At 61.7% G+C, this 13,252-nt stretch overlaps 1 protein-coding gene across 1 annotated transcript in view; it reads left to right on the forward strand.

Annotated features, from left to right (window-relative positions):
- Nucleotides 1–499: 499 nt before the first annotated feature.
- The window catches only part of LOC123802543 (kinesin-like protein KIF19), a 41,270-nt gene continuing 28,517 nt past the window's right edge, over nucleotides 500–13,252 (forward strand). The window contains exons 1-9 of the mRNA XM_087866863.1: nucleotides 500–654; nucleotides 1,076–1,156; nucleotides 4,729–4,839; nucleotides 6,598–6,685; nucleotides 7,550–7,686; nucleotides 7,815–7,940; nucleotides 8,602–8,796; nucleotides 11,661–11,813; nucleotides 12,344–12,466. Coding sequence (XP_087722989.1) covers nucleotides 556–654; nucleotides 1,076–1,156; nucleotides 4,729–4,839; nucleotides 6,598–6,685; nucleotides 7,550–7,686; nucleotides 7,815–7,940; nucleotides 8,602–8,796; nucleotides 11,661–11,813; nucleotides 12,344–12,466 — 1,113 coding nt within the window. The 5' untranslated portion in view covers nucleotides 500–555. The remainder of the gene's footprint in view (nucleotides 655–1,075; nucleotides 1,157–4,728; nucleotides 4,840–6,597; nucleotides 6,686–7,549; nucleotides 7,687–7,814; nucleotides 7,941–8,601; nucleotides 8,797–11,660; nucleotides 11,814–12,343; nucleotides 12,467–13,252) is intronic.

The raw sequence follows: 13,252 nt of genomic DNA on the forward strand, positions 1-13,252 counted from the left end.
TACGCAGATTGGCAGCCGGCCTGGGAAAGGCAGCAAAAAACCATGTCTTGAGCAGAAACCACAAGGTCACTTCAAGGTTGTTGTAGAAACATCCATGGCATTCATTGTCGAGATTAGTTTCGTTAAATGTTAGTTGGTGGGATTGGTCCTCTCTTTGGTGGAAACTGGTGGGATCGGCCCCTCTTTGGTGGAAACGCTCCAAGGCCAAGCCTTGTGGCTCTGAGGCTCACCTGTAGACCAGGTGAGGCAATCTAGGAGCTCTGGGGTTACCATGGCAACGGTGAGGGCATAGCCATAAAGGCTGGGCCGCGGTCTGGAGCCCGACCCCGTGTGCTCAGCATGCAGCTGGCTTGCGTCCGCCAGGGCCTGGGCCGCCCAGCTGCTTGGGGCCTCCCGAACCACGTGTATAGTCCCACGTGTGCGGTCCCACGTGTTCAGACAGTTAAGGACTGGCTGGGCTCCTGGGGCCTGCTGATGTCACCGAGGCGGGGGAGGGGGGGCCACTGCACAGACAGGTCGCCTTACCTTGCCTGCCAGGAGAGCAGGGAGTGCGTCATGCCTGCCGGTCCCGCTGCCGGCCCCACTGCCGGCCCTTCTCCGGCCCAGGGCAGCCCAGCCATGAGAGAGATGGAGCCCAAGGACCAGCAGCTTGTGGTGAGCACCATCCCTCGTGTTCCCAGATGGCCCTACGGCTGCGTGTCCCTGAGGCTGCCTCCTCCTGACCCACCGCCCCTGCTCCCCGCTTGGCACAGGTCAGGTCTCGGGGCTGCTGGCCCTTGTCCAGGACCCTGCCTCTGCTCTCCTGTCTCTACCTCTCCCCACCCCCCGCCCCGCCCTGTGATCTCCCCAACAAGCTCCCGGACCTGCAAGGGCTGGCCAGACCCGTCTGCTGGGGCACTTGGAACTTCAGCCCACTTGGTGGTGGATGAGCTGAGGCCTGGGCCTTGCTCCATACCCGTCAGCTGGTTATAGAGAGACCCTGTCGTGAAGCAGGGGGCCCCAGGTGCACTGGGAGTGTGGGGAGCAGCCTCAGTGGGGCCCCTGGAAGGCAGCTGCCATGGTGTCCTGCCCACAGGTGGCACTTCGGATCCGCCCGCTCAGTGACTCAGAACTGGAGGAAGGGGCCGCCATCATCGCCCACAAAGTGGGGGACCAGGTGAGACCGCGGGGGCACAGGGCGCATGTCCACGGGGTTGCGACAGTCACTTTCTGCCCGTGCTTCACTGACCTGCTCCCTCCCTCATGGACTGAGTGCTCGCAGTGGCCCAGAGCTGTTCCAGACACGGGCTGGAGCCAAGAGAGACACAGGACCCATCCCCACCCGTTCCCTTCCTAGTCCGCCCAAGGTTAGGGAGTTCACTGTCACGGAGGACCAAGCAGGGCAAAGGGGGTCACTCTCTAAGAGCTGGGGCAGTGCCCAGAGGAGGTGGGAGGGGGAGATCCAGGCAGAGGGGGAGTCAGCCTGCAAGGCAGGGGCGGGCCTGACTGTTCAGAGGACTTGGGGCAGGAGGGGCAGGGCGGGACAGGCCTTCCGGGACCCCTGCTCCTTGGAAACGCTCAGACGCTTGCTGCGTTGTCAGTGTGGGTTACAGGAGTCACGTAGTAGAAATGCCAAACGTGGGGCAAGACGGATGTTGTCAGACGAATTGGATTTTTTCATTCGTGGTTAGAAAGGCAGCTCTAACGAGGGATGGGATCGAATGTAGTGCCTAGGAGAAGGCTTGCACTAGAGAGGTGAAGGGCCAGCATGTTGGGGGAGCCCTGGCTGCTGCTTCCCGCCAGGTGGGGGTCCCCAGTGCTGACTGGGCAGGTTGGGAGCTCCCAAGGACGCTGTGGGGAGAGGAAAGGGACAGAGTGTCTCGGCTGTGCAGACACCTCAGGGTGCACTGGGCCGAGGCCGCAGTGAATTCGTGCTGACTTCATGGATCAGTAAGTGGCCCATGGTGACGGTGTTTACGCTGGGGGGACAGTTGTGCAGGAAAGAATTTGGCTCAGGTGTGAAGAGTGAACGTGTTCTCACTCTGGAAGCAGCAGTGATCCCACTGAGTTCATCCTGTGAGTGCCTTGGGGCTCAGACATGCGGCAGGAGACGCAGGCCGGGCCATGTCACGTGGGCACCGGTGGCCGGCCCGAAGCAGGGACTGCCGTGTGCACGGTCAGAGGAGGAAGGGAGTGCCTTTCCCTGTAACTTTGAAGGCAGGATAACAATTTGCTGGAATGGACGGTGGTTCTCAGGACAGCGTCAGTAGTCCCCAGAGCTTGGTGCTGGCCCATCTGGGGCCTGATGGACGTCCTCCCAGGGAGCACCCCCGCTGTCCCCAGTGCCTCCCGTCCTCCCTGGTACTGAAGGTCAGAAGACCCCCTCTTCGTCCTGCTGGCCTCACAGCTGGGAGGTGGCTCCGTGGGCATGAGGGCTGCCCAGGGCTTCCCACAGTTCACGGTGAGAATCTCTCCCACTCCCTGACTTTGAGGGTCTGGTGACTTTAGGAAAACAAGACACTTCTGGATGGTGGGAAGGAAGTGGTGTTTGTGAGTTTGAACTTCACGATTCCCGGGCCGTGGTCCTTGCGAAGCCTCGGACGTCATGACCCGGTTGGTCTGCTCGGCAGAGGTGGGGACGGCCTGTCCCCAGGCCCCCCAGGCTCTCACCGCCCTCCCTTCCCCCACATCCCCACTGCTCTGCCCATCCTTCCATTGCAGAGTCCTTCCAGAGCCCACCTGGGGCCTGGCTCCAAGGCGGCCTTGCTCTGCGCCATAGGAAACACAGCCAGGTTTTTAAAAACTGGAATGGAGTCCTATAACACTTGGTTCACTGTTTTAAACCGAGCACGTCTGTGGCCGTTAGGACGTGTGGCATTGTGCAGACACCACCTCTGTCTGGTTCGATGTGTTTCCATCTCCCCAGAGGAGCCCCTGCCCCCTCGGAGCGGCCCCATCCCCCCATCCCCGGCTGGTCGGTGTGCCCACCGAAGTCCTGCGGGGCGTGGCATGCCCCTCCCCAGCCTGGGGGTTTTGAGGCTCATCCATGTTCACAGTGCCGTTTAACACTGTGTTTCGATGTGACTTCAGACCAACCGGAGGCGGTGAGACCCGCTAAGAGCTCCTGTGTCATTTGCAGCCACGTTTCCCACGCGGGGGCGCCTGGCCGTGTCTGCTCCCTCTTTCTCTCCCTGTGTGTCCACACTCCTCTTCGCTGGGCTCCTTGAGACATCGTGCCCCTCCGCGCCCAGAGATGTCTGTGTGTGTTCCTCGTAAACAGAGATGTTCTGTGACCCCAGGACAGCCCCCAAAGTCAAGAAGTTAATATTGATATTACCCACTCTGCACGTGTGTTCACGGTCGGCTGATTTCTCTCAATAATGTTACTTATAGCAAAGGAAAAAAATATTCTTTTTTTAAAAGATTTTATTTATTTATTTGATAGAGAGAGAGAGAGCACAAGCAGGGGGAGCAGCAGGCAGAGGGAGAGGGAGACGCAGGCTCCCCGCTGAGCAGGGAGCCCCATGTAGGGCTCAATCCCAGGACCCTGGGATCATGACCTGAGCCGAAGGCAGACACTCATCCGAGTGAGCCACCCAGGCGCCCGAAAAAAATACTCTTTTCGGGTGCAAGAGCCATTGCAGCTGATACTTCTTGGACACTGAGCATGTGATCGCTTGTACCCCTTATGGCCGTGCGTTCTGCTTCCATGTCCGTCTTACAGATGGGAAAACAGAGCCCCGGTTGGTGGGGAAACTTGCCCAAGGCCTCCCCGGTGGTGGGAGCCTGTTCTGAACCCACCCGGTCCCCCGACATTCTGGCTTGGCATAAAGGGCGCTCATCCAGCGGGAACTGGGTGCACAGGGGCTGTCCCCCCCCCACCCCAGGTCCCTTTCCTGAGATCCTCTCCCCGGCTGGATGGGGAAGAGCATGAAGTTTGAAAATGGTTAGCTTATGTCATGGAAAACGTGCTGGCCTGAAGCCGGGGCAGGCCCCCGGGGGCTCCCGGCCCCGCCTGACTCCCCAGGAACCTCTGGGCAGCCCTTGCCTCCTGAGACCTCTGTTTCCAAAGCCGTGGACCAAGGGAGGGGGTGGCCAGGTGGCTGGACAGGGGGTGGTGACACGGAGCGGCCAGGCTCTTGGTGCCCAGTTGTGCCCCCAGGACTCCCCTGGCGCCCATGCCCCCCACCAACCCAGGAGCTCTTCCCGGAGTAAACAGAGCTGATTGGTCTCTAATTGCCCTGCCCCCCCCCCCCAATCCCCAGAGGCCCTCCTATACTTTGCTTCATAATTACGTATTTGTGTGAGATGGGAGAGGCCCCGGGGAGGGGGCCACTGTGCGCTGGCTTGGAGAAGCAGAGAGGGGCCTGCAGAGCTTGGGGGTAGACAGGTGGGGCACGGACGCACACTCAGGAGGCACGGGGAGGTGAGCATGGAGCCCAACAGCTCCTGCCATCCCTTCTTCCTTCAGTTCATCAAAGGGCCCCGTCCCTGTTGAGTGGGTGCTGGGGGCAGAGCTTAGCAGGCCTGAGGAGTGTAGGAGTGTGGATGGGAAGGGGAGAGGAGGCCTGGGGATGGAGGATCCCCTGCCTGGCTGAGCATAGAGGCCTGCAGCCCTCCTGGGATGCAGACCAAGCCCCCAGGGCATCCTCGAGCAAGGGCCAGACCTGGGGTCCTTTGGGGTGCATGGAGCCCACCCTGATTCTGCGAGCATCCCCTCCTCTGACGCCTCCCTCTCACTGCCCCTAGATGGTGGTGCTCATGGACCCTGGAGAGGACCCCGAGGACACGCTGCGTGCACACCGGTCGCGGGAGAAGACCTTCATCTTTGACACTGTTTTCGACCAGCATGCGTCCCAGGTACCCCGCGCCCCACCACTCCCTGCATCCTCCCACAAGGTCTCACCAGACCCTGGCCCCCTACTTGGTGGCCAGGTGGTCCCGTCCATGACTTGTTGCAGGAGTCTCCCTGCTGAACAAGGAGGCTGGCACTTGGGTCGTCCCAGGGGCAGGTAGCAGGAGGCCCCATTCACAGGGCCCCGGGGTTCACACATGTTCTCGTTCATCCATCCTGACAACAAGGCAGGGTCCCCTCTGCCATGTGGCTGGAGCTCGCTCCCCATCCACAGGGGCCCCCATCCAGCGAGGGAGGCGGGTGCTGAGTGAGCACTGTCATGGGGACCAGCCAGGCACAGTGGTGAGCTAGGACCCGGAGGAGGAGCGAGCCAGCCGGGACAGCAGCAGGGGACGGTCCAGGTGCAGGCTTTAGGTGGCCCCGTCCACAGACTGAGGGCAGGAGTTCGGGCCCAGCGTCAGGTCGCACTCACCGGTACGCTTAACCAAGGACAGAAGGCTGTCCAGAACGTCACGAGACCCTCGCCCCAAGCCACAGAGGGGAGCCTGGGGAGCCTGGCAGAGCAGGATTTGAACCTGGGCTTCTGGAGGTGGGATGTCACACCGTCAGGGTGATGATGTCTGGGGGATGTTTGGCCCCGAGACCAACCCAGCCCTGCCCTCCCTGCCCCTGCAGCTGCTGCCCTCTGGGCCCCGGCACGGCTTGTCTCAGACACACTAGCTGCCCAGGGGGCACTGGGAACGTCCCCTCACTCGGGACGCAGCCGTAGTTCTGAAGAGGCCCCCGGGTTTGCTCTGCGTGGCCAACCCGGCTGCTGTCTGAGCGGACACGCGGCTTTTACTCCCGAGATCTTCATGGGGCTGGAGATAGGAGGGAGCTGGTCATCAGCATCTGCCTGCCAAGCGCCGTCCTTGCATATGCATGGTCTTGCCAGCCTGTCAGCACGCCTCTGAAACGTCCTGTGACGTCGCCATTACACAGACGGACAAACCTCAGGCTTGTAGCCCGAGGTCACACAGCTGGAGTTGCAGGCCAGGTCTCAGCCCCTGATGGTGTAAGCGCAGAGCTGAGGAAAGCAGCCCCTGTGCTCACATGCTGCCTCTAGACTCTGTGAGCCGTGTCACCAGCCAGGGCTCCTGGGACAGTTCAGTGACGTGGACAGCAGGGTCCAAATGGGCACCCAGGAAGGGCAGCAGAGGTGGGACTGTTGTTTCTGTCAGGTCCAGCCACACCCACACACCTGGAGGTGTCCTTTCTTGACTACCCCTGTGGGCAGGGAGCTCACTACCACACCTGTTGCTAGGCATTGCTGCCTTACATGGGATTCTGCTGGCCTGAGATGCTCGGGCCTTGGTCCTGGTTTTGTCCCATGAGCAGGAGTCCTAACGCTCTTCCCAGACTTGCAAGTCCTTTGCTGCCTTCCAGTCCCAGGCACTGTGTCTGACCTCTCTCGGCTCTTAACAAGCCCTGGAGAGGCCCCGTCTGCATCCAGCACCAGACGCGTGTCAGGCCTCGTGGCGGGAGCTGTCACACATGCTCTTGTGTTTTTCTCCTGGCGGCTGCTCTGGGGGCCCGGCTCCGTCTCACCCCCCAGGGCGGCACAGTGGCAGGACAGGGAGCAGAGCCCACGCCATGTCTAGACTGGCCTCCTCCTGAAGGTCCCTGGCCACGTGCAGACATCACACGCGTGTCCTCTCCAACAGTCAGTGCCCGACTCAGGCTGGGCCACGCGTCCCACTGTCTGTCCTTCCGTCCATCCATAGGAAGACGTGTATCGTGCCACCACCCAGCACCTAGTGGAAGGTGTCGTTTCTGGATACAATGCGACGGTGTTTGCCTATGGCCCCTCAGGTACTGCCGAGGGCAGGGTCCCAGGAGGGGGCGGGGCTGGTGGCAGCGGAGCTCTCCGTCCTGGCACAAAGCACCTACCATGCGCCAGCGCTGTGCTGGTCTCCCTGCGCCCATTGGCTCCTTCCATCCTCGTGGCGGCTCCCAAGGGCAGGTAGAGCCACCCCCTTGCCACACACGGGAAAGCGGAGCCTCAGAGAGCTCACAATGGCTGGTGAGGGTGCGTGTGGGATCCAGCCACACCTGCACCTTGCTGCCTGCGAGAACCCACTTCCCCGCGACTAGCAGTTGGGCTCGACAAAGGTCCACAAAGCTGAGGCACCTCGTGTCCTGAAAACTAGGGTCACAGAGGGTCGGGGCGGATGGGGAAATGGAGGCCTGGGAAGTGCCTGGCCCGGAGTCACAGCCTGTGGATGTCTTTCATTCATTCAGTAGACATTGGCGTGCACCTACTGTGTGCCAGGCTTTGGCAGAGAGGGGGCCGTCTGGTCTTTGGGGAGCAGAGGCGGGGGGAGCGGTGTCCCTGTTGACAGGCATGAGTCGAGTCCAGAGACTGTAGGAACAGCTCCCACGCCTTCCAGAGAATTGGGGGAGGAGCCCGTGCCCGGTGGTCACCCCCCATCATTCGGCCCGCGACTGCGCTTCGGTCCCTGCGCCCCCGTGCCCGCAATCTTTTCAGCAGGGGCGTCACCAGACTCTTGTGGGCTTCCCTGCTGGTTTCCGATACGGAAAACGAGCATGTCTGAGTGTTCAGGGCTGTTCGCCCAAGCTGGCGGAGTGTGAACCGTCTCATGGTGGCGCGTGTCCAGGCACGGTCCGAGCTGCCTCATGAATCCCCACCTTGGTGGCTGTCCCGCCTGCCCGCAGGCGCAGGGAAGACCTACACCATGCTGGGCATGGACGCAGAGCCCGGCATCTACCTGCAGACCCTCACCGACCTCTTCCGGGCCATCGAGGAGACCCGCGGCCACGCGGACTGCAGCGTGTCCATGTCCTACCTGGAGGTGAGCCTGCCTGCCGGGCTCCTGGGAGACCACGGCCCTCGGGGCGTCGGGGGTTCCTCTGGACCCCTACGACCTGCGCTGCTTTTGCCCCAGAGCTACCGCGTTTCTCGCTGTGCCTCTCCTCCCAGATTTATAACGAGGTGATCCGGGACCTCCTGAACCCATCCTCGGGGTTCCTGGACCTGAGGGAGGATTCTCGGGGCAGCATCCAGATCGCAGGCATCATGGAGGTCTCCACCTCGAACGCCCAGGAGGTGAGGGTCACGGGGGCCCATGGGGGGACGGGGGCCTCGGCCTCCGCGGCCACGCTCACCAGAGCTTGCAGAGCGGAGCTGGACACGCAGCCCCACGTTGTTTCCCGGCTAATGGAGTGGCGAACGGTGCGCTCCCAGTAGATATCGCTGATAGACCACCGTTTTTCCCTCCACGCCCAGACGCGGGCTAGGACCCCCTTCCCACGCGGCGCCTCAGGCAGTCCCAGCCCGCCTGAAATCCCGCACACAGCAGGCGCCCCGCTGAGGCTCGCTGGCACACGAACGGGTTCCAGCCCCCCCCACCTCCACCAACCCCAGCGAGCCCATTCACCTTTGGGGTTCTGTGGTGGAAGGTTCTGGGACTGGCCCTGGCTCTGTGGGGAAGACGTGGTAATCCAGTGGCCGGGTCTGCCTGGGGTAGAGGAGGGGGAGGGCGGCACAAGTGTCCACCCTCTGCCATTCCGGCTGGATTGGTCGGCTCCATCAGTCTGTCCCTCTGTGCGCAAACCAGAAGTTGCTTCCACTGGACGAGGTTCTATTGCGAAGAGCTGCCCGAGAGGCCTCGGGGACCAGCCCTCCTCTCCGGCCTGCCTGGTTCTGGAGGGAGCGTGTGGCCTCGTGGGGGCCCCTGGTCACCCACCGCCTCCCCCTGTGTCCTCAGATCATGCAGCTCCTCACCAGAGGCAACCGGCAGCGCACGCAGGAGCCCACGGCCGCCAACAAGACGTCCTCCCGCTCCCACGCCGTGCTGCAGGTCACCGTCCGCCAGCGCAGCCGCGGTGCGGACGTGCCGGAGGAAGTGCGCGTCGGGAGGCTCTTCATGGTGGACCTGGCGGGCTCGGAGCGGGCGTCACAGGTTCTCTGCCAGCCCCACAGTTACTCCCCTTGCAGTCTGCGAGCGGGGCTGCCACTCCCCGACCAACCACGTCTGCAGCTCCTAGGGCAGCGCTGGGCCCACACAGGCGCCCGCTAGTGAACCAGTTACGGACAGAGTGAGGTCTCAAGTGCCGAGTGGCAAAGCCCACAGAGCCAGTATTTACAGATTTATAATTCCCACGTGGCGGACTCTCCTGATGGTGAACGGCGCCCAGACCCACCCTCAGGGAGCACTGAGCCTCTGGGGGGAAGACGCACGTGTGAGCAGATAATTATGGCTCAGGGAGGCCTGTGCTTGGAGATTCAGGGTCCTCACAGAGGCTGTGGGAGCCCAGAGGAGGGCAGGGTGGTGGCGTGCGGTCTCAGGGCTGAGCCTGAGACGGTCATTAGGAGTTTGGTGAGGTGCAAGGAAGGGCATGTCAGGTGGAGGGAACAGTGTGTGCAAAGCATGGCTGTTGGGAGGACGGCGCCCAGTGTACTCCAGCCCGACATGGCTGTAGGCCCTGACAGTCCTTCCAAGGGTCCCACCTGCCTGCCCCCGAGCTCTTGGCTCACCTGTCCTTGGAGGCACCTGTCGCTGAGAGTGGGGGCTGGGCTTACCTTCTGCTGCCGCAGTGGCCTGAGCGCTCCTTGAGGGCAGGACCCAGCCCAGGGCCGGGCACAGAGCAGGTGTGCACACAGAGGCAGTGTCCACACAGTAACGTTATCACCAAACGACCAGGCTCTTAGCAGGTGTAATCCACGTAATGCCTCCAGCACAGGATAAGGTGGGCAGCAGATGCGGGGCCGGGACCCAGGCGGTGCTGTGACTTGGCCGTGCACGGGTGTGTGGTGCTGGACCCAGGCTTTGTACCTGGGGGTGTCTTGCCCAAATCATGCCATCTGCTGCTGTGGTGACTGTCCCCTGGTTTGCACCAGGTGCTCTGTGTCTTTGGGGTTTGATCACTGAGTCGTCTCATTCGTTCACTGCCCTGCCCTCAGTGTTCCGGTTGCTGAAGTGAGGGGGGCCGGGCCAGCAGCTGGGGGTAGACCAGTGTGAAATGTCGTGTATTCATAGACAATTTGATGCACAGTAGGGCCAGGAGACCAGGAGATGACCACCATTGGAAAGATAGTCCTATTCACAGTTCCAAGACGAGGGGGCACAGGATGCCACGCGGGGCCATGCAGGGAAGTGCCAGGGCTGGTCAGGAGGCAGAGGGAGGCTGCCCTGGGGGCGAGAGCCCTCTTGTGTTTTCCCCGGGAAGGACCAGGTGAGGCCGGGGGAGCAGGCTCAGGACAGGCTGATTTGGGTATTCCAGTGGCTCTGGGGTATAATGGCTATTTGTCTAGTCCCTGGCCCTGGGGGGTTAGGACAGGGGGTGGGGGGACAGTGGCCCGGAGGGAGGTGGCCGAGGTGTGGGCTCAGGGCTGGTGGTCTGCATTTGAAAGGTGGTTTCGTATCTCCAGGAATTGGCTAACACTGGGAGGGGCAGGCCCTCCAGGGTCAGCAAGGACTCCAGCTGTCAAAGCATCAGAGCACGGAGAATAAAGGACATGGCTGACCCACAGACAGGTGTGGGTGCAGACAGGTTCATGCAGGGGGACCCCGTGTGACGGAGGTCCGAGACTCTGGCATGTTCTAGCTGGGCCTGGCTGCGTCCTCGGGACAGGATGGAGAGGGTTGCAGGGAGGGGATCCAGGGCCTGGGTCCTTGCTCTCGCTCTGCTCTGACTTGCTGTGTGCTTTTGGGTAAGCCACTGCCCCTCTCTGGGCCTCGGTTTTGGTAACTGTATTCAAGTGGCCTACGTGGGCTACTTCTGCAATCTGCTTGGCTCTCACAAGCTGTCATTTCTTCATAGTAAATCACTCGTAAAAGAGTTCCAGGGCACGAGGTCTCTGAGAAAGCCCCGAACTCTGTGACACAGACACGTGACGGGAGCGGCTGCCTTGGCTGTGGCCACACCAGCAGCTGCGGTCCTGCCCAGCACCGGCTCCCACGTAATGAAAGTAGTAGCTGACATTTACCGTTGGCTCTGTGGGTCTAGGCCTGAGCTGGCCTGTTGCACATGTTGTGCACTGAATCCTCACTGTAACCCTGTGAAGCTGGGAGATTGCCCCTTTTGGCAAAGAGGAAGCTGAGACACACTGGGAGATCTGTCAGAGATTCTCAAACCATGCTCCAGTTGGCTCCAAAGCCTGTGCCCTGAAAGAGAATTTTTTTTTTCTGATTTCAAATGTATTAAAAACACTGTGCGGAAAATGTGGCCCATATGGAAAGGGGAAGAAAGTTAGAGTCCTTGCTGTGCTAGCAGTCCAAGGTTTTCATCCGGAGGGCATTTGGCTCCTTCATGCGGCCCCTGTTACAGGCTGGGCTCTGGGACATTTGGCCGCCATGGAGCCTGGGATCCAGTGGGGAGTGGGTGGGAAGATGCAGAACACGGCAGAGAGCAAGGCAGCTCCTGGAGAGTCAAGTGGGGGAGGAAATAGGATGGGGGCTGGCTGCTGCAGTCCCTGATTCCGAGAGTGGGGGGGGTGCCCCCGCAGGAGGGGACACTGAGCCACAGCCGAAGGACGGAAAGTTTTGGCATGGGGGGGCTGCCCAGACGAAACCCACACGCCCGTCTGTGTCTCATAAAAGTGGTGCACGGACAGCCCCCTACCCCTTTCTAGTCTCACTTAACGAGGTGCATGTTGTCACCATCAGTACACAGCTCTGCCTCGTCCCCTCCCGTGGCCGCATCGCGCTCCCCCCAGAGTCCTGTCGCCTCGGGGCCCCAGTCAGTGTGGTGCATGTGGTCTGAGCCGCTCAGGCCCAGGTGGGATGGGTCAGTGCACCGCCCAGACCTCTCCTCTCCCGCCCAGACCCAGAACCGCGGCAAGAGGATGAAGGAGGGCGCCCACATCAACCGCTCCCTGCTGGCTCTGGGCAACTGCATCAACGCGCTCAGCGAGAAAGGCGGCAGCCGGGCGCAGTACGTGAACTTCCGGGACAGCAAGCTCACGCGCCTGCTGAAGGTACAGCTGTGGGCCCGGCGGCTGCCTGCCTCGTGTGGGAGGCCCAGACCTGGGTCTCAGGGCTCCTCCAAGAACCCCTGAAGGCACGAGAACCCCGTAGAAACCATGGCTGGTCACTGCCTGACTCCTGCTCCATCTGTCTGAGTAGGGGGCCAGCCTGGGCTTGCATACCCCCAGCCACAGGGAGCTCACTACCTTACTGAGGCTGCCTGTCCCATCTTGGACTGCCTGACAGTAAGACATTGCCCTTTATTCTGAGCCAGACACTGTCCTCTCTAGGGTGTAGGTGGACAGACAGGCAAAGTGATCTGTAAACGTCCCCGTAGATTCAGCTTCTCAATCTACTCTGTTCTCAGAGCGGAAGTCCGATGGGGTGGGCCTGGAACAGATCTCACTTCGTCCTAGCGTCCCCTCCCCAAGCACCAAATCCTTGTCCTGGCATCACCTGCCTGTGTCAGGGTTTGGAGCAGGAACCGCAGAGGGCTGGCCCCCGTTCCCCTCACCCCCACCCTGGACCTTCCGCTGAGCAGGACGCCCTGGGAGGGAACAGCCGCACGGTGATGATCGCGCACATCAGCCCGGCCAGCACGTCCTTCGAGGAGTCCCGGACCACGCTGCTGTATGCCGACAGGGCCAAGAACATCAAGACGCGGGTGAGGCCCCACGTGCGGAGTCTCACCCAGTGCTCCCCCTGGAGCCCCTAGGGGAGGGTCCCTTCCACCCCCAGGCTCCTGGCCGTGCTGGGCGTGCGGTGCCGGACTTCTCTGTCCCTCCCTTCTCTTCTCTGATGAGGAGGACACTGGCCTTGGGTTTCGGGCCCCTCAAATCCAGGAGGGTCTCACCTCAAGATCCCTCCTGACATCTGCAAAGACCCTTTCTCCAAATGAGGCCCTAGTCACAGGGTTTGGGGTGTTTACGGCATGGACTTACCGGTCCTCCAGGCACACGGTGGGCTCTAGATGTCTTGATTTAATTCCTTACCACCCTCTCCCCGGGAGGTGGGGCCTGTTATCATCCCGTCCTGCAGCCGCGGCCGCCCGAGCAGAGCTGGCGCTGCAGCGTAGAGCGCCTGGCTCCGGAGGCTGTACCGCTGTGCTCGGTGCAGAGGACGCGCATCGGAAGGCTGGACGTGCGTTCAGGGACACATGTCTTGTGGTTGGCGAGTGGAGGTGTGATCCTCGCCAACAAACCTGGGACGAGCCCTTCCCACCACGCGGCTCTGAGCTCGGCGCCAGGACAGCCTCTGCCCTCAGCCAAACTTTGAGCTTCGCTGGGGGGCGAGGCAGAGGGCAAACACGACCCCCCACAGCTCAGCGTGTCACTTCCAACTGTGGTCAGTGCTCTAAAAGGGAGCCACGGGGTGCTGCAAGGGAGAGCGGCCGAGAAGATGGAGTTGAGAGGCTCGGTCGAGGACGCCGGGCCCCGAGTGAGAGAGCGCG

Source organism: Ursus americanus, chromosome 2 (assembly GCF_024610735.1).
Source record: "Ursus americanus isolate L20-20 chromosome 2, mUrsAme1.1.p, whole genome shotgun sequence".
Classification (NCBI taxonomy): domain Eukaryota; kingdom Metazoa; phylum Chordata; class Mammalia; order Carnivora; family Ursidae; genus Ursus; species Ursus americanus.